At 37.2% G+C, this 24,260-nt stretch overlaps 4 protein-coding genes and 1 long non-coding RNA gene across 7 annotated transcripts; 3 read left to right on the top strand and 2 right to left on the bottom strand.

Moving 5' to 3' along the window:
* The first annotated feature begins 156 nt into the window (after positions 1-156).
* On the top strand, positions 157-3,556 carry LOC122014324 (protein BOBBER 1-like). The gene is made up of 6 exons (XM_042570526.1): positions 157-646; positions 1,068-1,240; positions 1,327-1,375; positions 1,451-1,617; positions 3,089-3,172; positions 3,269-3,556. Exons 1-6 carry the CDS (start codon positions 241-243, stop codon positions 3,305-3,307), a joined length of 918 nt encoding a protein of 305 aa, XP_042426460.1. The 5' UTR covers positions 157-240; the 3' UTR covers positions 3,308-3,556.
* A 1,932-nt stretch (positions 3,557-5,488) lies between these two features.
* LOC122014316 (pectinesterase 31-like) lies at positions 5,489-9,367 on the top strand. The gene is made up of 6 exons (XM_042570515.1): positions 5,489-5,907; positions 5,972-6,076; positions 6,199-6,276; positions 7,555-7,742; positions 8,533-8,706; positions 8,896-9,367. The coding sequence occupies exons 1-6, from the start codon at positions 5,662-5,664 to the stop codon at positions 9,056-9,058; spliced, it is 954 nt and encodes a 317-aa protein (XP_042426449.1). The 5' UTR covers positions 5,489-5,661; the 3' UTR covers positions 9,059-9,367.
* A 1,328-nt stretch (positions 9,368-10,695) lies between these two features.
* On the top strand, positions 10,696-15,013 carry LOC122014308 (40S ribosomal protein Sa-2-like). Its single transcript, XM_042570504.1, has 5 exons — positions 10,696-10,918; positions 13,164-13,426; positions 13,508-13,705; positions 13,971-14,181; positions 14,606-15,013. Exons 1-5 carry the CDS (start codon positions 10,792-10,794, stop codon positions 14,719-14,721), a joined length of 915 nt encoding a protein of 304 aa, XP_042426438.1. The 5' UTR covers positions 10,696-10,791; the 3' UTR covers positions 14,722-15,013.
* A 1,535-nt stretch (positions 15,014-16,548) lies between these two features.
* LOC122014299 lies at positions 16,549-21,757 on the bottom strand. Of its 2 annotated transcripts, XR_006120638.1 has the most exons (4): positions 21,590-21,757; positions 17,019-17,087; positions 16,830-16,933; positions 16,549-16,734 (listed from the first exon to the last, which is right to left on the bottom strand). It is a non-coding gene; the product is annotated as an uncharacterized LOC122014299 (long non-coding RNA). The 2 variants fall into 2 exon arrangements; XR_006120637.1 differs by lacking the exon at positions 21,590-21,757 and having other exon boundaries at positions 17,019-18,874.
* A 683-nt stretch (positions 21,758-22,440) lies between these two features.
* Positions 22,441-23,917, bottom strand: LOC121998333 (growth-regulating factor 1-like). 2 transcript variants are annotated; one of them, XM_042553223.1, is made up of 4 exons: positions 23,536-23,917; positions 23,113-23,464; positions 22,707-23,026; positions 22,441-22,637 (listed from the first exon to the last, which is right to left on the bottom strand). In XM_042553223.1, the coding sequence occupies exons 1-4, from the start codon at positions 23,723-23,725 to the stop codon at positions 22,618-22,620; spliced, it is 882 nt and encodes a 293-aa protein (XP_042409157.1). In that variant the 5' UTR covers positions 23,726-23,917; the 3' UTR covers positions 22,441-22,617. The 2 variants fall into 2 exon arrangements, with proteins under 2 accessions (XP_042409157.1, XP_042409166.1); XM_042553232.1 differs by having other exon boundaries at positions 22,441-22,632.
* Between the last annotated feature and the right edge of the window lie 343 nt (positions 23,918-24,260).

Genomic DNA, 24,260 nt, shown 5'->3' with positions numbered 1-24,260 from the left:
GGTCATAAAAAAAAAATAATTCCACGCTTTATACTCGCTCCATCGGACCCAGGGTATATGACTGGGTAACTACATTATTGATTGGGTCCAACGTAGCCCAGAAACTTCTAGATTGCTTTCACCCAGGCATCTATAAATTACAATGAACCCCTTTTTTCAGGTCTCTCCAAAACCCTCCCAACTCATCGATAACCTTCCAGGTCTCTCTTTTCCATCCTTCTGCCCCTGATCACCGCCGCCATGGCCATAATCTCCGAGATCGAGGAAGAGATGCAGCAGCAGGAGGCGCCTGCCTCCTCCTCTCCGATTCCCGCCTCGACGACGGATGCAGACGAGGAGGTCTTAGCATCGCTTCTCGCCAAGAAGGGCCCCCTTCCCTTTCTGGAGGCCGCCATTGACCTCGTTAGGCGTCGAACGGAATTCTTTAAGGACGAGGCGGCGGTGGGCAAGGTCGTCAAAGTAGTAAACGCCGCCAAGGAGAAAGCCGATGCCGAGGAGAGTTTTAAAAAAAGGGCCGCTAGCGAGGCAGCGAAGGCCGAGAAGCGGCTCAAGGAAGAGGTCCAAACTGTTCCGGTGAACACGGAGGCCAAGGATCCGGAGACGACGGAATCTTCTTCCAAGCCAGATGAAAAGGATGGTTTGCGGAGTAAGCGCTGCTCTTCCTTGTTTTCATAAACTTCAGTATATCATATCATTTTTTTCTCTTTTTAAACTGTATTGTTGGGAGGCGCCTAAATCTACATTGAATTAGTTTAATTTTGGTATTGTGACGTAGTTTGACTAAGAGCTGGACAAAGTTTGAGCCTTTAGGGTTACCCCGTTCCCCTACCTGAATGCTCAAACTTGAATGCTTAAAATTTTTGTTATTCATATTTGGATTGAATGTTGCAAATTACATTTTTCTCTTGCAGAATCATTGAAATTGCAAATTTAGTTGCTTTTGCGAGTAGTGCGCCCTTTCTTTTTATTAGGGGTTTCTCTCTGATTTTGAATTTAGCTTCGTTATTTTTGTGAAGTCTTTTTGGTTTAAGATTCACTTTATTAATATTCTGTTCCTTATCTTGCAGAACCAAATTCTGGTAATGGATTGGATTTAGATAAATATTCATGGATACAATCACTTCAAGAGGTCACTGTTAATATACCAGTTCCTCAGGGAACAAAATCAAGATTTGTTACTTGCGAGATCAAGAAAACTCACCTTAAGGTTGGATTGAAGGGTCAACCTCCAGTTATTGATGTAAGTGTGTATATTGCATATATGTTTCTCTGCTTCAGACTATTGCTAGAAAGTCTTGTATCTCACCCATATAAATTTACCTGCAGGGGGAGCTTTATCAACCAGTGAAGGCAGATGACAGTTTCTGGAGCATAGGTACTTCAACATGAACACATTTTGTGCAAATTATATGTTTGTTTTTATATCTTAAAGTCAGATGTTTCCTTACAGAGGATGGGAAATCCATTTCTATACTACTAACCAAGCAAAACCAGATGGAATGGTGGAAATCTGTGGTGAAGGGTGACCCTGAAATCGATACCCAGAAAGTTGAACCCGAGAATAGCAAGCTATCTGATCTAGATCCTGAAACTCGCCAAACTGTAGAAAAGATGATGGTAATTGCTTCTCTTTTTTTTTTTCTTTTTTTTTGCTTCCAATACATTAATGTGGTTTTTTTTTCTAATTTAGACAATCTCTTCATTATCAACTCGTCTGATTAGTGAAAAATCTATAACACTGATCTCTATTGTTGCCATATTTCACATGAATCTTTCTATAGTAATCTTTGCTTTCAATGGCGGATTTATAAACAAACTGGTTAGCTAGTTTTGCCTCAGAAGATGAGGAAAGGCTTTGAACCAGTGACACTTTAAATGGTTTGGTTAACACCCATGCATGATTTGTAGGAATAGCTACTCTATTCCTTGTGAAGATTGATGAAAATACGTTTGCATTAGGTATCCAACTTCGTTGACTAATGCTGGAATGACCAACCCTATCCTATGGAAGTTTCCCAATTTTGTTAGAATTAATGAAGGGATATTTTATACATGTATATATAGGAAAAAGTTATGTTGCATCCCTAGTGTGTGCGGCAGGGGTGCGCGCCTGAGGGGCTGGTGCCCATGTGGGGCACTTGCCAGGGGGCAGTGCCCCTCAAGCATGTATGACAGGGGTGTATATATATATCCTAAATCTTAAATCATAAATCCTTTTAAAAAAAAATTAACACGAAGTGCGCATTGATGGGGCGTAGGGTAAAAGTATCTATATCAGTTAACCTATCTAAAAATTTTATCCTGAATTGTGGGTGGGGTAGTTAAAAATCTTTTGCATCTATCCTATCTATTTCTTAAATTTAGATTTGATGAATAGTGTTGCTCTAAATTTAGGAAATGAAATCTTTACCCTAAAAGTAAAATAATATTTTTTTTCAATCTCTCTCCTTCCGTTCATTTTTTTCAATCTCTCTCCTTTCACTCATTCCATAAATATAATAATAAAAAAATAAATGAAAGAAAAGAAAATAATAAAAAATTGAAGATAATAGAAATTTTAAGACGGTAGTGTGTAGTGAAAAGTGTATATATATTTATGAGAGACAGAGAGAGTGTGTGTGTTATTATATCTTACCCGACTCCCTGTGTGTGACGCGGAAGTGATCTTGGCGTCCGGAATCACTGCACTTTTGAGCACCCAAATCACTGCCCTATTCACTCAGTCGCCTATGCAGGTCGTGTATGGGGAGTATTGATTTTATATATATATATATATAAAAGAATTGTGAACTGCTTCAGTTGCTCATGTCAAAGCAATTTTCTTGTTTATCTATATTATATTTCTTTCTGTTATGTCTTGTATTGTTATATATGCACTCAAATGGTTTGTTTAAGTTGTCATTGGCTATTTGGGATGATGATGATTTTTTTTTCTTTTTTTTTCCGTATGGTACTTCATAGATGAATTTTATTGGATTTGGTACTCTGATCAATTTTATCCCTGATAGACGCCATAAATGTTTTTTACTAATTATCATTTTGATTATGCAATGTATTCTTTCTTAAACTCAATGGTTTTTGTTTTCAGTTCGATCAGCGGCAGAAATCCATGGGTCTTCCAACAAGTGACGAGATGCAAAAGCAAGAAATCCTCAAAAAATTTATGGCTCAGGTGATTGCGCTTCTCTTTTTGCCAACATCTTCTTTCTTTGTCTGTACTTGTCTGCACATGTTCTATTGAATCATTTGACTGCTTTGTTCTGTGCAGCATCCGGAGATGGACTTTTCAAGGGCGAAAATAGCCTAATATTATGACGTCAGATCAAATACGTCCGTGGACAATGTGGGTTATGGAATTAAGTTATGGAATTAAGAAAAGCATATCTTCTTGAGTCGATGCTTTGGTTATGGCAATGTTTTGTTATCTTGTCTCTAGACTTTAGATAGCATTATTGATTTAAGATGTTTTGTTATGCTACATCCATGGTTTGATGCTGTGTTTGAACTGACCTGTATTATGATTTTCTTTAATGAACCGGTTGAGAATCAAATATAACTCTGTTCGTTCCATTGATCTTAACCAATTTATAGTTGAGATTTTGAGCGTACATGAGAGATTTTGATTAAGTTATTGTACCGTTTTTCTTTTTTTTTTTTTCCTCTCTCGTAGAGAGTGCTGTTCTCATCCTCGTTATGTGTAGTTTACTTTGTGAAAATTATACCACTTCATGAGCTCCGAATATTGGCATCCATGTTACTTAACATGAATATCGAAATCATTTAGTCCCCTCGGGGTGGTGTGATGGTTAAGGTATGAGATGTTGTCACATGAGGTCTTGGGGTCGAAATTCAGTATGATCGAATATAATCTTTCTCATGTCTTGACCATTTGTACTAATGGTTAGTAGTTATCCGTGATTTACTTCTTCTGTGTTGGCCTAGGGACGGATTGACGGGGGCGCTAGGTGCGAGTGAATCGTCTTTTTTTTTTTGCCACATGAATATTGAACCCATTCATCCAGGGTTATGGTGTTATATTAGGATATTTAGATTATTATTCAAGTATTCGTAACTATTTATGATATATTTGTAAAAAAAAAAAGAATATTCAAATGGGACGTATAATTAAGGGACATTTTCTGATTTATTCTATGATTCAATTGGAAAATTTCATAGAGTTGGATTTAATTGAGATTATCAATTTTTTTTTTTATCAACATTGAACTCGGTGAGATAATTTTGTAGGGTAAGATAGGTGAGATAATTTTGTAGGGTAAGATAGTATGGATAGTTAATGAGATTAATTAAGATTTTTTTTTAAAATGAGTATGACTCATTTGTTTCCACTGGGTGTTCAGGATTAATTTCTAGCCGATGTCTTTTCCTCGATAACGTAGGAGGGGATGTTAAAGGCTGGAAATGAGTATAATTACATTTTTAGTATATAATTAATCAAATATTTATACTCTCTTTACTCAAAAGAGTACGGAAAGAGAATGGAATCTCATGAGTACATATGGTGTCAATTTTTTATATATGATGTAATAAAAAAAATATTTTTTTCTTAATTTTACTTTCCATTCTCGCACGTAATTCATTTGCCCTTGGATAATGGCGGCGAGTGTTCAATTTTGTAACCTAATGTCGTTTAAAAAATTTTAAAAAAAAAATAACTAAGGATTATGGTATATTGGTATGATATTATTTCATACTATTTTTTACACATTTGGATTATAAAAATAGCGAACTCGTTTGGATTATGGTACGATATTACTTCTTATTATTTTTTAACTCATTTGGATTATGGTATGATTTTATTTCTTATTATTTTTGGTCATTCTCTCTTGTTTATTTTGTGATGGAGAATAATTTTTTAAACCATAAATAAATATCAGCATGAAGCGAAAATTCCCACATTAGTTGAAATTCTCTTATTTAGAATAGAAAAAAAAATCTATTCTAAATGGTCTGATTCTAATCACATTCAAGATTATCTTGAATAATATTGTGACATAAGATGAATACGAATACGGAGGAAGTAAATTACGGATGACTAATAACTTTTAGAATAGTAACTAGCACATAAGGGAGATATCTATCTCAACTTTGTCGAAATTCAAACCTCAGACATCATTATGACAATATCTCATATGCTAATCATTAGATCCATTTGAGGGGACGAATGATAATCTAATATTGCATTATAAGATTTAGGTTTTAAATTTTAGTAAAATCAAACTAAATATTTTTTTTATATATTAATATTATTACAAAGATTAATAGTAGTTAGAAAAGACTATTTATGTTTTTGACCACCTGGAATGATAATCCAGAGGCCTTGGATTATAGTACAGAGTATTATCATCGAGGTATCCATGAAATTTATAATCACGGTTAGAGTGCTTCTTTATTTATCGGATAGGAAAATTCGGTGGAACCCGACCGAATTTATCATATTTTTAATTTTTTTAATGATAATCTAGAGTGGCAAACAAAACGCGTTAGAAGGCAGCGAGGAACAGACCCCTGGTCCCCAACGAACACGATGATAAACGGCGCTGATCACGATGCAGGAACAAAGAATCCATAAAAAACCGCTGCCTCCGACCACCCAGAACGGAGAGAAGTCTGAGGAGAGAGAAGAGGCGGTCGGAGAAGGCCATGTCTTACAACAAGGTGTTTAGGGTGGCGGCCGACGGAAGCGCCGACTTCCGCACGGTTCAGGAGGCCATTGATGCCGTGCCGCTCCCCAATCGGACGCGGACGGTGATCCAGGTGACGCCCGGCGTGTACCGGCAGCCCATATACGTCCCGAAGACGAAGAATTTCATCACCATCGCCGGTTCCTGCCCCGAGAATACCGTCCTCAGTTGGGACAATATTGCAACCCGCATCAACCACCACCAGGTTCGCATCAACCCCGCGAAGATGTTTCCTATATGTTTCTCTCACGCGCCTATTCTCAATACAGCCGTCGCGAGTGATAGGGACGGGGACTTTTGGGTGCGGAAGCACGATTGTCGAAGGGGAGGACTTCATCGCGGAGAACATCACCTTTGAGAACTCTGCTCCGCAGGTGTGCCCGATTGGTTGCCTAAAACCTCCATGTTTATTTCTCTATTCTTCCACTGCCTCCACGCTGGAGTGGTTCAATGTCATGGCCCGACACAGGTCTAGTTGTTTTGGGTGTACATGTAGGGTTCGGGACAGGCCGTGGCTATCCGGGTGACTGCCGATCGATGCGCTTTCTACAATTGCAGGTTCCTTGGATGGCAGGTGCTTTTGATTGGCTCACTCTTTCTTCTCGATCACTTGCTTTTTTTTCTTGACATTCCGGTTTTTATTACCTAGTGCAAGAGTAAGGAAACTGTTGCTACAATATGTCGAGTGGCTATCTTATCCTTTCTACTCTATCTAATCAACATTGATATTAGTTAACATTTGTTTGTTGTCTCTATTCGCATAGCTATGATTTTTCTTCTTCTTCAATTTTTTGTTAACACTAATAGGGTATTTCATCTTAAACTTATATCCTTTCTTTTCATTCTCCTTCTTTCTTGTTGTGGTTGATTCTCATAAAAGAGAAAAGGATTCAGAGCTATCCAAACAAGAACTCAGTTGAACACGAAATGAGATACAAGGGTCAATGTAGTGGGCTGCAAGGCATTTTTCCTTACCACAGGGAGCCGAGCAGCAAGAAAAACAGGGACATTACTGCATGCCACGAGGCTGCAAAGCATGTAACCTTGCAGCCATTAGCGGTTTAGTTTTGTAAGAAATGTGCGTTAGATTTCATTGCTTACAATGTAACAAAGTGATCTATTATACTTCTCACCAAAAAAAAGTGATCTATGCAATTTTTTTGTGAGTAAAAAGCAAAGAACATTGTAATTCTAGTACGTCCGTTGAAATAGTTGGCTTATGTAGAAGATTTTGGTCTGAGGCAATTCATTAGGAGGTTAATTTTAAGAAGACATTGAAGAACAAAGAGGGAAGATGAATTTGTGTCTTGAGTTGGCAAGGGAGATTTTCCTTAGCTATCCACTTTTGTGGCTTCATTTGCTTGGATCCTTCAATCTCTGGTTGATTCCAATCAAAATCAACCAATGAAAGCTGACAACTATATCAATTCTTTGTATAGTCTTCAAGAACATGCGGGCATTCATTGTTGTGGATTTAGCTCTGCAATTCCATCTCTTTGAGGTTGTGGAAGGCTTATATTCACACAATCTTCTCCCTATGTTCAAGTAACCAATCAGGATCATATGTTCATATCCACCTCATACTGTCACTTGCAATAGGGAAGGACTAATGGGTTGTTAATAACTGATATAGTTTCCATTTCCTAAAAATCAATAACTGGTGTCATCAATTCTTCTCTTATTTAATATTTCTTTCTGTCATTTCCTCTTTCAGTATTCTAGATTTACTCATTTCGACAAACTGATATATTTATCTCGGGAAAGTTTTTTGTAGCTTACAATCATGATTGTGAAATTAACAGTACTACAATTTTATAACTTTTAAGTAACAACTGTTGTTTAAATTCTGCAGGATACCTTATACCTACATTATGGAAAGCAATATCTGAGAGATTGCTATATTGAAGGAAGTGTTGACTTCATTTTCGGTAATTCTACTGCTCTCCTAGAACATTGCCACATCCATTGCAAGTCGCAGGGATTTATAACTGCTCAAAGTAGGAAGTCTTCTCAAGAAACTACTGGTTATGTCTTCTTAAGGTACACAATTCTTTAGCAAACTTAATGGGATTAGAAAAAGTGAAGAGATTTGTTTGCAACTTTAAGTTGAAAGAAATAGCTTCTGTTTATTCTCTATGTCAAGATAGCTCTAGGATCTGGTTGAAATGATTTGCATGGACATAAAATAACCCATAACTCTGTATTGTCTTGCAAACACAGAATTGTCTATTACATATTGTTTTAGTTTTGCTCTTTCAAAGGTAATGCTCATTGGGAATGTCATATTTATGAAACGCCCCAACCTAAAATTCTATCTTAGAAAATCAGGAGAATGGTTTTATGAATGAGTTCTAGTTTCAAATTGGATAACTATTCAACACCTTGAATTAAAAAAAAATCACTTGATGAAATGGTTGTGAAACTCTATTTGATTACTTAAACATCCTATGTTGGAGAATTATTAGAGATCATTTTAGGATTTGATGCAACTTATCAATTTCTTAAAATTTTTTATCAATTTGAAGGGGAGCAACAGTAAAGTTGTACTGTCATGTGACCTAGAAGTTGCACAATTAAATTGACATTGACAATATCATATAGTGATAACCTATTTATTTAGTTTGATGAATAGGATGGGGAGAGGGAGATGGAAAGAAACAGGAAAGGAACCTCATGAAAATTTGTGCATTTGTTTTTCTTTCCGTTTTGCCTCTTATGTTCCCTCTCCCCTCTTATTCAGCCACCCAGCTGAGATTGCCATTTGGTTTCAGCATCCAGTGCCATTTGTTTTGCTTGCTTAGATTTTGTTCCTTACATTTGATTCGTGCAGATGTGTTATTACGGGTAATGGTGGAACTTCATATGCGTTTCTTGGGCGTCCATGGGGACCCTTCGCGAGGGTTGTTTTTGCATATACTTGGATGGACTGTTGCATTAGACCTTTCGGGTGGCATAACTGGGATAAACCTGAAAATGAACGAAGCGCTTGTTTCTACGAGTACAGGTAATTTTCCAACCGTTACTTACCTAGTTAATTCACCCCTTTATCTGAATTCAATCAATCATAGTTGATTGATCTAGTCTGCATTGTTTCAGAAACGATTGTCTGATGAAGTTCTTGCTGCTTGTCAACAATCTACACTCATCAATGAAATAAAAAGATTCACCTGTTTACTTTCTGAACTTATTTCAGATGCTCAGGACCTGGTTGCTGCATCACAAACCGAGTCGCATGGTCAAGAGAACTGCTTGATGATGAGGCAGAATCTTTTATCTCACACTATTTTGTCGATCCTGATCCAGATATGCCTTGGCTTGCACAGAAGATGGCTATTAGAATTCCATATTCGGCTTAGAATTCCGAGTTCATGCAGAATCTGAATGTTGTGTATGCCCCCTATAATTTTAGCACCTCATAGGCTCGGTCCTTTTAAGAATGTACTTAAGAACAATAAATTTGAGATGTTTTATTCATGCCCCATGACGTAGCACGGACGATGGATGCATGATAATTCTGACGTAATAGTTAGAGGTCTGGGTGATGATTGACATGGTCGATCCCACTACTCAATGTCTGTATATCTGCATGAACCTTTTCCCATATTCACGGGACCGGTTCTACGAGGGCTATTAAAATAACAAATCTATCTTTGAGATGTTTTATTCGTTCCTTATGTTGGTATTAATACTTAAAATCATATATGATATGGCACTCTACATCTCTGTATGTTTACATTTGTAGGATTCGCAAATAATTTGAGTTTTTGAAGGTGTTCAAGTGCTACATTAATGATATACTTATATACTAGAATCCCAGCAATATAAAATTTTATAAGTACAATCATAATTTACTTAAACTATTAATTTAATATTTTTTTATTATTTTAAGTTTATTGTAGCTATAATTAAACATCAAAAAAAAAATTAAAAGATTTTTTTTTGTTCCGTAAGAGTACTTCTGCTCAAAATATAACTCTTGGTAAAAAAATTTATTGATCCCCTAGAAATGTCATTGAACATTTATAATGATGATTATATAAGAAAAAAAAATCAAATGAATCTATATAACATAACATTATATTTTAATTAAACTTTGTTGCTATATATATATATTTATTTATTTATTTATTATACTACAGACTCTATCTTATTACGACCAAGTGTCATGTCATATTATTTTATTTTTTTATAAAACAATTTCTCTTTCTTTGATTTTTTTTCTTCTTCCTCGTTCTTGCTGAAACGAAGTCCGCTCACCGCGCGTGCCTCTTCTTCGTCGTTCTCGTTGAAACGAAGCGCCGGAATCCGGACGCGATCGCGACGGAGGCAGGCACGGTCGCGTCTGGATTCCGGCGCGGTTGCGTCTAGATTCCGGGCGCGCCCTCGCCGCTGTATCGCGGCTGGAATCGAGATGTGGCCGGAATCCATGCCGCGATCCCCGATGGGTTAACCCCTGGGCTATAGTGTGGGTGGGTCCAAGCGGCCGGAGGCCATCGGCGGTGGGCAGATGGCCGGTGGCAGGGCGGGTGGCGGGCGCACGAGGAGGCGCGGTGAGCACAGTGAGTTGTTTCGACGAGAACTAAGAGAAAAAAAAATTATATTTAAAAAATTAAAAAGAAAATGACATGGCAAGTCCGTAACAATTCGTAGGAAATAGTCCGCAGCATAATAATCCTATATATATATATATATATATATATATATATATATATATATATATATATATATATATATATATATATATATATATATTAATTATGTTTGCATAAAAAAAATATTAGAAAAATATATGATATAAAATTGTGTCTTTTTAATCAAATATATCTCTTCCATGTTAATGTTAATCAAATAATATTCTATAATTCTATAATAATTTTGTTTTTTTTATAATAATGATTTCCGACTTCATCACCCCTGTGACGGGATCCAAATGAAATGTAGGGTATTTTTGACTTTTAACTAGTTCTTAGGGTTCGGTTTATAAGACGTAGCATCCTCGCAGATTTTCCATTCGCAGCCGTGCAAATCTCGATACCAGGAGAAAAAGCTCAGGTTTTTTTTGGCTGCAGGAGAGTGATCTTGTGTGATAATGGCGTCGAGGACCCTTTCTCAGAAGGAGCAGGACATACAGATGATGCTTGCGGCAGATGTTCACCTCGGTACCAAGAACTGCGATTTCCAGATGGAGCGCTATGTCTACAAGCGGAGAACTGATGGTAACTCTCGTCTCCGTCTCCAAAATATAATATTTTATTTTGTGTCTGATTTTTCATTAGCTTGATGCCTTTCTATCGAAAATGCGCTATAGTGATTCTGATTGGGATTTTGGGTATTCAGTAAAGCTTACTAATGTTTCGTGAGGAAAAATGGTACTTTGTGTGTGCGTTGTTTGGCATGTAACCTTGAGTGCTGAAATTCTTTAGTTGTAATTCTTTCGTGCTATGAGAATTCGTATCTAAATTCTCCGTCTTCGTTTGTCAATGTCTTGAAGTTGAAGTTGAAGATTGATGATTGGTAATGATATGAAATTATGTAATTCTTTTGTGTTATGAGAGTTCATATCTCTAAGTTCTCTATATTCTTTTGTCAACGTTTTGAAAGTTGAAGTTTGATGATTGATATTGGTATTGGTATGAATTTATCCTACGTCTTAGAGACAAAAAGTCTAAGGGTTATCAAATAATAATTCACTCAAGAATTTATTCAAGGGGGAAAAAAAATAAACAATTCACTTCTATGGTTGAATTCAATTTAACTATGGCTATTTGACGACTGTCACAAACCTAGGAAAGTGTAAACTACTCATACGGATGACTGAATGCATTCAATGTGCTCGTGTATCATTACAACTTGAGATGTAAATAAGTTTAACCTACTCATATGAATGACTGAATGTATTCAATGTGCTCGTGTATAATGCATTACTACTGATGAATTTATATGTATGAATATATAATTAAATGTTTTACATTGAATATGGATTGAGTTCCTAGTGTGGCCTTTAGTCACAATTATTCGGTGAAGATGAAGAGTTGGTTGGTAGTGTGGATCTGAGTTTCACTCGCTATGGGAGCAACACAATAGAGTTTCATTGGGAGAAGAATCCCAAAATTTATACTGCTAGCAGTTTCTCAATTGGCTTTGATGAAGGAGAGCTAGGATGAGTGATTATATATATATATATATATATATATATATATATATAACACCATGTAACACACGGTAGTCGCTTTTATGTAGGGTAAGCTGTGGTGGGCAGGATGGGGCCAGGAATGGCTGGTCCTAATCAAGATGGTTTGATGCAATCTCTCATGTGAGTGGGTTGAATTCCCACATTTTTTGCAGCATTATTCAAGCACAAAGTGGTGAAGTGCTAAGAGGTTTTAGTGAAGACTGTTGGAGTTTGTGGTGCTAGCATTCAGAAAGGTTATGTAAAGGCTTGTAAGAGTGGGAAGAAGTGTTAGTTTTGGCCCATGCATGAGTTCAGCTATTCTAAATCTAATCATTACATTTCATTTTGATTAGATTGAGTTGCAAATCTCCGATCCTTATATGATGGATTGTTATTCAGCCTAATTGTACTGGTTTTAATCCCGTTGGCGATTTTTAAAATTCCCTCTCTTGATCTAGGACCTATTATCGTATTCTATTGCCTATAATATTTTTTTTAATATAATATCAAATGTATGTGTTTCAGACCATAATCCTTTATTTCTTCTTGTTTAAGTGCTATGTCATTTTAGGCTATGCTCATTAGAGTGATACAGAATTCCAAAGAAAGAAAGAAAGAAAGAAAGAAAGAAAGAGAGAGAGAGAGAGATACAATACAGGCAGAGAACAAAATTGGTAATTTTCTATTTATGTTTCTCTGGAGGGATCGGAAAAGACATAAATTTCCTATACCCATCTTTCGTCTGTTAAAAGTGGATGGTAGCTGGATGGATCACATGCAGGTGAAATCAGGCAAAGAAGCCAAGGCAGCAGCAAGGGATGGATAGGAGATTGCAATGATAACTTCATATTTGGGAGGATCAAAGTTTTGTGGAAAGGAAGAGTAAATCTTCCTTCGGCTATCTTCTTTTTTTTTTTTTTTCTTTCTCCTCTACTCTTATTTCTTTTTCTCAACAGAACCACAACCTTACACTACACCAAAAAAGAAACCAGAACTGATGAATAGTATTGATTTTCAGTTACGTGCCATTGATGTCAAAGAGGATTTTGTTTTTGTTAATTACTTCTCAGTTGTTTGATTACATATTATGATTGTAGAAGTTCAGTTTCTATCTAGAATGACCTGGTCTTTTCTCTTTATACCAATTGTCATTTGTCTAATACCTAGTTTTCCAGATCATTTGTTGGTTTTCTTTTGTGTTGCAACTAGTTGTTCATCTATTACATAATTGAGCACCATCGAACTACTAAGTTCTATTTCCTGGGTAACTTATTTCATTGAAATTGCAGGTATCTACATCATCAACCTTGGAAAAACATGGGAGAAACTTCAACTTGCAGCCAGGGTCATTGTGGCCATTGAGAACCCTCAGGACATTATTGTCCAATCTGCAAGGCCGTATGGTCAGCGAGCTGTTCTCAAGTTTGCACAATATACCGGTGCTCACCCTATTGCAGGGAGGCATACCCCCGGAACCTTCACGAATCAGCTACAGACATCATTTAGTGAACCACGACTTTTAATCCTAACTGATCCTAGAACAGATCACCAGGTAAGAAAATTGTCTAGAAATTTTGAGATTGTACTTGGATGCATATTAATTAAAGAACCTGTCTCATTCTTCTACCAACAGCCTATCAAGGAATCTGCCCTGGGTAACATTCCAACTATTGCCTTCTGTGATACTGACTCTCCAATGCGATATGTCGATATTGGGATCCCAGCTAACAATAAGGGAAAGCTCAGTATTGGCTGCCTTTATTGGATGTTGGCCAGGATGGTTTTGCAGATGCGTGGCACTATTCCATCTGGCCGAAAATGGGAAGTAATGGTGAGCTTTCGCTGATTGTTTATTTCTACTTTTCATCGTTCATACTAATGCAATTTTGATGAAATTTTTTTTTATTTTTGTGCATTTAATACTTAATACCCCTGCTTAAAGTTTTTTTCCTGTGGATTTGATATATGTCATGTATTTATATCAGGTTCTAATGAACTTATTTTTGTTTCAGAAGTTCATAATAACCTTTCTCTTGTTCCACAACTTAGTTCTCATTTCCTTTTATTTTATTTATTCGGTAATACTGGGTTTGCAGGTTGATTTGTTCTTCTACAGAGATCCTGAGGAAGCAAAGGAACAAGAGGAAGAGGAAGCTCCAGTTGCTCCTGATTTTGGTGCAGTTCCTGATTATGGTGCCATGGTACCTAATGATCAATGGGCTGCTGCCGAACAGTGGGTGCCTGATGCAGCACCTGCACCTGTCATTTCTCCTCCAGTTCCAGGGGTCGAAGGGACTGCTGCTCAAGGTTAATCTCAGTAACCATATGATGATCTACTTTACTATGACCAAATTGACTAAACTATGACAAGTTTCTGCCGTACAAGACATTTCTGAATCTACACCACCAGTAGTATACTGATGCATTATTGCATATTTCCTCTCAAATGCCCTTGATTACCTTTCATTTTAAGAATCTTCTCATGCAGTGATTCATGATATGTTGAATCATTAGTTATCTAGGTGCGTGACAGAATTGAATAGAGAACCAACTCATTTTATAATCATACATAGATGCTGCTTCTGGAATCAAACCACACACTCGCTGGTTACGTTTGTGGCATCTATTTTAGTGTCTGATAACACAATGTTCTACATGATAAATTTTAACCAATTGACAACATTCTGTTGTTTAAATGTTACTTACCCCAAGGTTTGTCTAATTGTTGTAGCTTCCGATGGATGGGACGTCGCTGCTCCACCTCCAGAGGATGCCGCTGCCGTTACGCCTGTTGTCCCTTCCGGTTGGGAGGCCGTTCCACCTGCTGCTCCCACTGGCTGGGAGTAAAATGATCCGAAATGCTAGTGCTGCATTAATCTTCAAATAGTTTCGCCTGAAAGAATTTGAATTTTGTTTTATTAGCACATTTTGTTCTTCTGATAACCTCTCAGACTAGTTTCGCCCTTTTCAAGTTTCTTGTTTCTTTACTTCATTTTCTTTGCAACAGATCATTTCAGTGTTTACTTCTTTCCCCATGTCATGAGCACCAATTCTATGAACATGTTATTAGCTGTACGCTATACTCAAGGAAGATTTTGTTGAAACTAATAATTAAAAGTAGTGATGTTTAAGCCTTTTACTTGGTTATTAGTTTCATATTGAAACCCAACTGAAACTCAATCGATCTTACCCTGTAGATGTTCACTCCCACTATGAGAAGTTTAAAGTTCAAACATTCCAAAGACGTAACGAATCTAATGCATGAATATAATATGAACGTAACACCCACTTGTTGCTTTTCATGCAAGATGCTTGCTTTCTTGCATGGAAATTGATCATGAGGAGCCAATTGAAGGAAGGAGCGAACAAGTTGCGTTGCATGACAATTAAGCAGTGTAAGAAACGTACGTATCATTCCCCAAGTGGCCATCACAGTCACTCTTCCACCGCCCTACCCTACACCAATCACCCCAAACGGAGAGAGGTCCCCGCTTTACATTTATTATACGAATTTAGCGAACCCTTCTCCTTTTTCAGTCAATTCCTGCGTTCCCGAATGATGCTGATCGAGATTTCATGTACACATTGAGAATTTTGTATGGAATTAAGTAAAAGAAATATGTTTGTTGTTTTGCATCACGCTAATAAATCGACTTGTTATTATCACGCAAATTTTGTATGGAATTAATATATATTTTTCGAAAGTAACCATTTACTATAATCAATGTACAAATCAACTATTGTGATGGAATCCAAATTAAAGTACATACAATAAACATCTTATACGCAATTCAAATATATTAATAATTTGCTTCAATATCACAAGTAAAATAAAGAGTAAAAATTGAGGGGAGGATAGGAAAAAAAAAACTAAAGTTGACATGGCTCAATGCCATTGGTTACGTATGCCAACCCTAGATCATAGAGAGGGAGCTAGGGTTGCGATAATTACTCGCATTAATTAAATAGTTTTATGCGATTGCATGCATATTTCCAAACTAAGGAATAACGATGACGTAGTAATCGTTGGATTGGTCCTTCTTCACCTTGTCGTCTTGCATGGCATGCATGCGGCGAGGCATGTGGCATCGTGGACTTTAATGGAGGCACATGCATCGACTGGGCCCACTTCAGTAAGTGAAGGTGGTCCCCTGCGTTCCATGTAGGATCAGATTTAGCCCACCGTAGGTCGCCCGCCGCCTTCGTCGTAAATACGCCTAACCAACGCGACGATGACCATGTAAAAATGTAAAAAATAAAATAAAAAATTGTTTTTTAATTTATCTTGAAGCTCGATGATTAATCGAAAATGACGAGAAGGAATTGCCTGTTCAACATTGTATATTGAAAATCTAACTAAAGTCAACCTACCCAAGCGAATCTAAGCCGTAGTCATGTTGGTTAATTGATAAATACTTTCAATATAATATGATTTAATTTCAACTCGACAAATCAATAGTTCTATCCTTTAGTCGTACGTCAAAAGGTTGCTTTATCCTCATTTTAAAATAAATAAACTAGCTTTTTTTTAATATATAGATGAACACGTAGAAACAATGTCTGGCCTTTTATCAAATTGCACCATTAGATGACTCTATAAGTTTCTCAAGTCACACGAGTATTTTAATGCTTCATCTTTGACCAATAATTATTGATTAATAATATACATGAGCAAACACAAATTCAATGCTCTCATTGATATCTTAAGATAGTCATTACAAAAGATGCATGTTTACGCCAATATCATGAAACTATAGATTATGAACTTGATAAATTTGTTCTTAGTCGAATCCCTTTTCAAAAGGAGATCCTCATCATAGGCATTTCACAGACAATCGACTGTCGATAGGAGAAGTTACCCTGTAGATTCAAAAACAACTCAAAACTCTACAAATGTTGAATGGAGTTTGTGAGATTATACCGAAACAAACAAAAATAATAATAAAGAAAGATACCACAAATTGAATTCTCTGTATACCAAACTTCATCGTTATGTAGCTGTAGACTTCTGTGAGCTTGATTAAATGATGTGGTCCCATTCAAAATCCACAGTGAATGACTACAAAAATTGTAAAAAAAAAAAAAAAATCAACTCTACTTGGTGAATAATAAGCAAATACTGCAGCAAACAAGTTTTATTTTACCTTGGTAATCTTGAAAAAAAAAATGGCATCTGGTAGTTTCTTCCGATCACGAGCCAAAGATTACCTCAACTGCCAAAGCATATAGGAGATCAGAAATATTTTGTTTTCTTGCGAAATTCGGAAAAAATTGGGAGATGCTACGATGCTTTCTACTATTTAAAGCAACCCAGAAGGCCGTTTATGTACTTGTCTTCCAGAATTAGAAAAGTGATTGTAGTTTATCTTCCAAGAGAGAGAGAGATATGAGAAGCATCTCCTGTTCCGAGCAATTCAGTAGGGATGTTGAGAGGAAACCAAATGACCAAGAAGAAGCTCATGTTTCTGGTGCATACATTCGCAGTCTTGTCAAAAGACTCAGTTATTCGAGGTCTAGAGGTCCAGCAAAAATGGAGCTTGAAGATGGCAAAGACATAAATCTCCTCAATAAGTCACAGTCAGGATCACCGAAGTCACTACCACTGAAGAAACAAGTGAGAAGAAGACTCCACACGACTAGGCCTTACCAGGAAAGATTGTTCAATATGGCAGAAGCGAGAAGAGAGATTGTAGCTGCCCTCAAATTGCATAGAGCTTCCATGAAGCAAGCCAACGAACTCCAAAGCATGGCGACGGCATCGACTTTGCAAGGGACATCCCATGAGCTGGTGGTGGATTCTATAAGAAACTCCATAGACCATCATTCCGACCACAACTTAACTAACTACTTTCATCCTTCTCAATTCTCACCCATCGACTTTTCTTCCCCCTTCTCTTGGACTTATCCATCCATTGCACCTACTGAATCAATCTTTGATCAACTCAACTTCCAATTGCCCGATCAGCCATTAGGCCTCAATCTCAATCTCCAAAGTTTCCAAAATATTGATACATCCATTTATCACGACATTCACGAGCAAAATCCTGTTGAGCCATCATCATCATCGACATCATCATCATCACAAGTTTTGTTGTCATCTTATTCAAACTCTACTTCTAATGCAATGTCAGGCATCCAAGGGCCAGCCAGTTCTCAGCAACCGTCACAAGTTGCATTCGATCCTTCATCGGTCTCACTGCACCAGGCAATGGATGATGAGGAGATGGCTGAAATTCAATCCATTGGAGAACAACATGATATAGAATGGAATGATAAAATGAACTTGGCAACATCAGCATGGTGGAGTAAGTTCTTGAAGAACATGGAAAGTGGTGTGGGTGAGGGTCATGGTGGAGCCAATGGAGATTGGATCTATGCCTTTGATGAGGCCTTAGACATGCCATATTGGTTAAATGGCAGTGTTGGAGAGAATGCAAAGGAGAATTCCTTATTTCAACAACACTTGGATGATTATTTCCATGTTGATGATTACCTGCAAGATGCTACTCTGGAAAGGTAAGTGACCTAATTTTTAATTCCAAAGATCTATCTGAATCAGCTTTGATCAACTATAAATTAGAACTGGCCGCACAGTTTACCTAGTATCATCATCATTGTTGTAAATTAGGATAATCATTTCTTCTACTTGAGTTTAGTGAACTGAACAGTTTTGCTTATACTTTACTGGTTTTCTTTTGCAGCTTGGATACAGGAGAAGTTGAATATGGAGGAGAATGATTAAAATAGCAAGAAAGACCATTTTTGACAAACAGCATCTCATCACAGCTCCAACAAATTGATTTGGACTTGGAGATGGAAATATATGAAACTAAATTTTGGGAGAAATCATGTATCAAATAAGCTGGTTTTCTATAATATAAAATGGCAAGCTCAAGCCATGTAGAATGTAACTGGGAAGAATTTCATGTTTTAATCTAAACCAAAATTTTGTTTCATGCTCATGATTTAAGGTTGAGTGAAGGACTTGTAACAAATAAATAAAAAAATAGGTGATATAATGCCAAAACAATAAAAAAAAAAAAAAAAGACATTTAGATGATACCAAGTACTGCCTTCAGAAAATGGTTGAAAAAGATCCATGTAATTGACACAAACAGTTGAGACATTGCTGAGTAAAAGTTAATGTGCGGCAGATAACTCAACTATCCCTTATACGATTCATTGTAATTCAGAAAAACATACGGGAATGTATTGTTGATCTTCCATTCAAATGGTTCAAATTGAATCACACTCAAACCCAGATTGATTATCTACCCAAAAGTCAATGTATGCACTACTTTCAGATTCTACAAGAATTTATGACCAAAGAAGATCTTTTCTTTCATCAAAATATCCCCATTGGTTTGTGCTTGCTTTCCTTGCTGAGGTTGCTGCTCAAAATATGTATAGCAACACATTTGGTCCATTTGAATGCCTATGACTTGACTTAAATTTAACTGGTTTTCTAAATCATCCTGAAACACCAATTTGAATGTGCAAGCTAAATACCAATTTCATTGGCTTCTTAAGTTTTATGGGATTCCTTCAGAGAAAGAAGTTTGAGTTGTCCTCTACTACAAAATTTAGCAAGTCACCAATTAACTTAAAATTTTCAAAAATATAATTTTTTTTAAAAAATAATCATCTTCGTACATTGTCAACTTATGTGGTGATTTGGGCATATTTTGAATCTTTCCGAACCTTTTTGTGATATAACAAAAAAAAAACCAGAATCATCATTTGTCTCCTATGGAACATATGATGCACCATCAAAGTGAAGTGTATGGTGAAGATGAAATGATGCACCATCAAACAGAGAAATAACAAATTTGGTAAGCAGACTATGGTTGCAAGATTTATAATGTAATGTCTCCTACGGAACATATGGTTATAATTCTACTCTCAAACCTCAAAACAATGGCTCTTAGTTGTGACAAGATATGGTGTGTCAGTGATGTTGTCAGGTATCTAACCATTCAGGCAATCAAACAATTTTACATCTGCAAATCCTTGTCATGGGACCAACCTACATAGGACCTAGCACTGACAAAAAAAAAAACTCCTCCAATGCCCCCGACAGTATTTCAATTTCTTTTGTGATCATGTTTACTACTGGATCATATAGTCCAACCTTTGCAATCCAAAAAAACAAGATTTAATAACAGAAGCAACAAATCTAGTAGGAGGTTTTCTTTGGCATCTGTAGATTCAATGCATATTCAACAGCCTGCATGGTAGTGGAGGATATAAAAGTATACAGAGATAGAAGAGTTAGCTACTGCTGTAAACTTTAGACACCAAACACTTCTAAATTTTCAAAGGAAGAGCTCAAATACAAGGTTGGAAATTGGGGCCAAATGATCCAGCAAATGGAATCAATAATAATGCATTTAGAAAATAGAAGAAAAACACAAGTTTAGCCGTAATAGTGCCTATTAGAAACGTCCAAATGCTGAGTGGTCCACAACCTACGGCTAGTGTGTCATGCCTACTTAAATTGAACCTACACGGCTACACCACATCACATTGTCACCCCATGTTACCCACTGTTGAAATGGAAGACAACATGAATGTGAAGCAACTACTATGTTTTCTGAACAAATTCACTAGATCTTCAACTAAGCTAGTTCACATTGCCTTGTAATTTTAATTTCATATATTACATGATGACAATAGGATGAGATGTTGTGGACATATTCAACGGCAATCAAGAGGTTCCATGATTAGCAGAGTTGAATTAATAGAGTGAAATATGTAGGGGTGGAAGAAGATCAAAGAAAACATTAGTTATTGTATTAAAAACTAATTTTAATTGATTTGAATATTACTAGTGATATATCTTAGTATTTAGTTCACTGAAAGATAAGATTCACCTAATTGATCCAAATATTTGGACAAATATGACTTGACGATAATGCCATGATACCATCCACTTAAAAAGTTTTTGATCTACCATTTCAAACATTTTTGCAAAACTACATATCATAAAGTACAAATTATTTAAGAAATGCCACCTAATAATTTTGATCTGATTAATTAGTCTGACAATCATGTTATTTTTAGAAACCTCAAGAGTTTATTAGAATAAAGCTTGCCTTCCTAGGATATATAGTAGCAAATATAACCTAGATAGCTAGATATGTATGGGATTTAAGAAAATGAAAAACAAGGTACATGAAAGATTGTATTGGAGTAACTCCAGCAGATATATAATCTGAATGCTTAAATTGAAACCTAAGGGGTAGAGAAAAAACAACAAAAACTCTAGTTAACAAAGATCGAAAACGATTCAAGAAATGCAACCTGAGTATGATGGTGTTCGACTAGGTACATGCATAGCTAGATTTCATTAACATAATAATTTAGGACTAACAGTTGCAAGGATATGATGCTACTGTGATGTAGTATCAAACCAATCTCAAAGAAAGAATTTATCATGTTCATTTTAACAGACAAATGGAACCCCCTAGTTACCAACAAATTCATCATAAGGCATAATAGATGAAACCCTAGTTACCAACAAATTGTTAGATTCTTATATTGCTTTTGCTATACGCAATCTTCAAATTGTTGACTTTTTCAACGTCCCTATGATAAACATTGAAAGAGGAATATTCTCTTGTGAGAAGATGATAACAAAAGTAAAGGTAGCATGGCCCTGACTTCTGAAATAAACGGAGATAATAACAAAGTAAAAGTGGTGGCATGGCCTTACCTTACCTCTGAGATATCTGTTCCCACCAATCCCTTCCTCTCCAGTCCTGCGAATATGAAGAGGAGCAGAAGACAACTGGAGCATTCTCACTTCCTCCATTCACCCCCCTCTTCTCACCTTTTCAATCGAATGAATGAAATGGTGCCAAGATTCATGTGAACACCGGTGGTTTATGAAAAATTTCAATTCATTCATCAGCTTTTAAACATTATCTATTTCAATTTCATTCATTCTTACAAAAATGTATTTTATATTTTTTATTGATTCAGGAACATGAATCAAACAGTAGGATTGTTGTAGAGATCAACCTACTAAGGACAGACGGCATTAATGTTATGGAATTGAATGAGTCAAGTGGCAGCATGGGCTACAGCCTATTGTGCAAATTATTAAGCCTCGCATTAGCATAGCAGAGCCACAGAGGTGGTCATTCTGTTCATCCTGGTCGAATGAGTTAGACAAACTGGTGAGGATAACGTAGCCATAGAGATGACGATCATTTATGATAGCTTGATTGGGTCGGCTATAGTCTACGATCAGCTACTGTAGTAGCCAATTCCTTGTGACCAGGCTAATAAAATAAAACTTTAGATTTTTCTTTAAAATGGCCTAAGTCGAGTTTGACATAAAATTGAGTCGGGCTCAAAATATGGAGGGCCATGCTTGGGCCCTCTTAAGGGGCCTATTCAGTCCTGGAGTTTCATTCCCCTTCATCAGGAATTTGTTGTTTAGAGATTCTCTTATCTAAGTTGATCGGCAAGAGGGAGAGAATTTGTTCTTGTTCCTTGATTTTCTGAAAATATGTGATTGTGTTTTGATATTGGAATCGTATTCAGGCAGAATGAGTTTAATTAAGAAACATGAGTAATTATTGGATAACTAGAGACGAGTCCAATTTATTAAACAGAAAGCAACCTCTTCACTAGAATGGCATTGCTCAAATACAAGTAATTAACAAGACAAAGCTGGAGGATCAAAGATAGGATATGACAGTGAAGGGCGGGAAACACTGAACACACTTGCGGTCATCAGAAATCAACCATCTGCTCTGCAACGTGAAGAAACTAAAGTTAAAAGAGTAAAACAAATGGATACTGTCAGATATTTGGAGCCATACCATTGTAACATTGGGAAGCAATCATTGGCATGCCATGATTTGTCACGGGAAGGGAAATAGACAGTCGTGTCTTCGAGTCCAAATTCATGCTCATCCAAGGATCTTCGTTCTTGGGAGGCTTCTCGTCGAGAAAACAGTGGAATGGCCTCGGTTGTTCCTCCTCCAACTTAGCAGGGCTATCTGTCCTACGATCAGTACACGACAGAAAGTAGTGTTTTTCCATCTCTTCCTCAGAAACAAGAATTCTGGAGAGGGAATCCGTGTTTTGAATGCTGCTCCGAATCTGTGCTCTGCATGGCGTCTCCCTTCCACCCTTAGAGCTTTCCGAGAGGAATGGATATTCATGTAAATAATATAATCAACAAACACAGCAATACTTAGAGAATGATATATGCGATGCGATTACCTGAAATTATCAGTCGAGAGGGGCAGAGGGTCCAAGCTCAAATTGGTGGAATCCTTATGGCGCGAGTAACCCTCGGCAGGAGGCCTTGCAGAGGAGGAACATGAGAAGGGAAATGCTGACCGTGAGAAGTTTGATGAACAGTGGGAGGAGACTGGGCTGGTGGCCAAAGACAATTCCACAGGCTTTCTTGAACGGCTTTTACCCCTGTGCATGTGCCTCTCGCAATACTTGGAATCAGGATAGGCCTCCTTGGAGCATCTCCACTTTTTCCCATCCGTTCTCCTGCACCTCCCAGGCTCTGCATCCATTGCTTTTCTTGCACCAGCATCCATCTGATACGCTCCCCATCCAACTGAAAACGGGCAATGTAAATTGTGTTGCAAATACAACATCATCTAAGGAACTTGAACTCGCAGGGCTTACTTGGAGGAGGATTAGGGAGGAAGGGCAGAGTTTGACGATCAACGAAGAGTCTTCTCCTGATGCAAACGACGAGATCAGAGGGTACGGGTATACCTGCTGCCATGTACCTGAAGACAAGGGCTTGGAGCTCCAATTCTTGCCATTGGGATAGTGTGAACGGATATATACTCCCCCCTCCTCCCATCATCATGATCCTCTTCTCAGTGAGTGGCTTTCGCAGAAGAAACACAGCTACAGGTTCAACTAGGTTGAGATGTTAACCGCAGAAGCAGCAAGGAGAAGGGAAGGCAAGAGTAATGGTGGATAGGAAGTCGATGCTCTAAAGAATAGAGAGTGACCGACACATGACAGAAGCAGCAGCGACTTGTTAACTTCCCGCAATGATAATTTAGCTTTGTTTTCTTATGTGAATGCAAAAAAGAAGAAGCACGTTTTGTTTGCATAGGTCTTTTCAATCAATGAGGGAGTGGGGAATCATAAGAAGACTCAGCATGGGAGTTCAGCAGAGGTCATAGATCACGGAGAGTAGTATTGGGAGTAGCTTTACCTGTGTGTTCACATAACATTTAGGCTTAAAAATTAATGGCGTCAGTAGCTGTTTCTGCTACCTTGGTGCCAATGCTCTGTCTGTTCTTAATTTGACTGACGGCTGATGGAGTGCAGGCAAAGGCACAAGCACACAATTTGCAGCTCGTCTGCTGTCTTTTGATCATTGCTGCTGCCTT

This window comes from Zingiber officinale, chromosome 1A (assembly GCF_018446385.1).
Source record: "Zingiber officinale cultivar Zhangliang chromosome 1A, Zo_v1.1, whole genome shotgun sequence".
Classification (NCBI taxonomy): domain Eukaryota; kingdom Viridiplantae; phylum Streptophyta; class Magnoliopsida; order Zingiberales; family Zingiberaceae; genus Zingiber; species Zingiber officinale.
Note: the sequence above shows the minus strand (reverse complement) of the source record. Positions and strands in the feature narration are given on the sequence as shown.

What these genes read in the sequence shown, in the direction of transcription:
- LOC122014324 (XM_042570526.1), top strand. Translation starts at nt 241, where the DNA reads ATGGCCATAATCTCCGAGATCGAGGAAGAGATGCAGCAGCAGGAGGCG. An exon ending in AAACTGTAGAAAAGATGATG is followed by an intron (nt 1,618 to 3,088) that starts GTAATTGCTTCT and finishes TTTTGTTTTCAG; the next exon opens with TTCGATCAGCGGCAGAAATC. An exon ending in TCAAAAAATTTATGGCTCAG is followed by an intron (nt 3,173 to 3,268) that starts GTGATTGCGCTT and finishes TGTTCTGTGCAG; the next exon opens with CATCCGGAGATGGACTTTTC.
- LOC122014316 (XM_042570515.1), top strand. Translation starts at nt 5,662, where the DNA reads ATGTCTTACAACAAGGTGTTTAGGGTGGCGGCCGACGGAAGCGCCGAC. An exon ending in TTGAGAACTCTGCTCCGCAG is followed by an intron (nt 6,077 to 6,198) that starts GTGTGCCCGATT and finishes GTGTACATGTAG; the next exon opens with GGTTCGGGACAGGCCGTGGC. An exon ending in GCTTGTTTCTACGAGTACAG is followed by an intron (nt 8,707 to 8,895) that starts GTAATTTTCCAA and finishes AACTTATTTCAG; the next exon opens with ATGCTCAGGACCTGGTTGCT.
- LOC122014308 (XM_042570504.1), top strand. Translation starts at nt 10,792, where the DNA reads ATGGCGTCGAGGACCCTTTCTCAGAAGGAGCAGGACATACAGATGATG. An exon ending in CTACAAGCGGAGAACTGATG is followed by an intron (nt 10,919 to 13,163) that starts GTAACTCTCGTC and finishes TTGAAATTGCAG; the next exon opens with GTATCTACATCATCAACCTT. An exon ending in CGAAGGGACTGCTGCTCAAG is followed by an intron (nt 14,182 to 14,605) that starts GTTAATCTCAGT and finishes TAATTGTTGTAG; the next exon opens with CTTCCGATGGATGGGACGTC.
- LOC121998333 (XM_042553223.1), bottom strand. Translation starts at nt 23,725, where the DNA reads ATGATGATGGGAGGAGGGGGGAGTATATATCCGTTCACACTATCCCAA. An exon ending in CCTCCCTAATCCTCCTCCAA is followed by an intron (nt 23,465 to 23,535) that starts GTAAGCCCTGCG and finishes GCCCGTTTTCAG; the next exon opens with TTGGATGGGGAGCGTATCAG. An exon ending in CTCTCGACTGATAATTTCAG is followed by an intron (nt 23,027 to 23,112) that starts GTAATCGCATCG and finishes CCTCTCGGAAAG; the next exon opens with CTCTAAGGGTGGAAGGGAGA.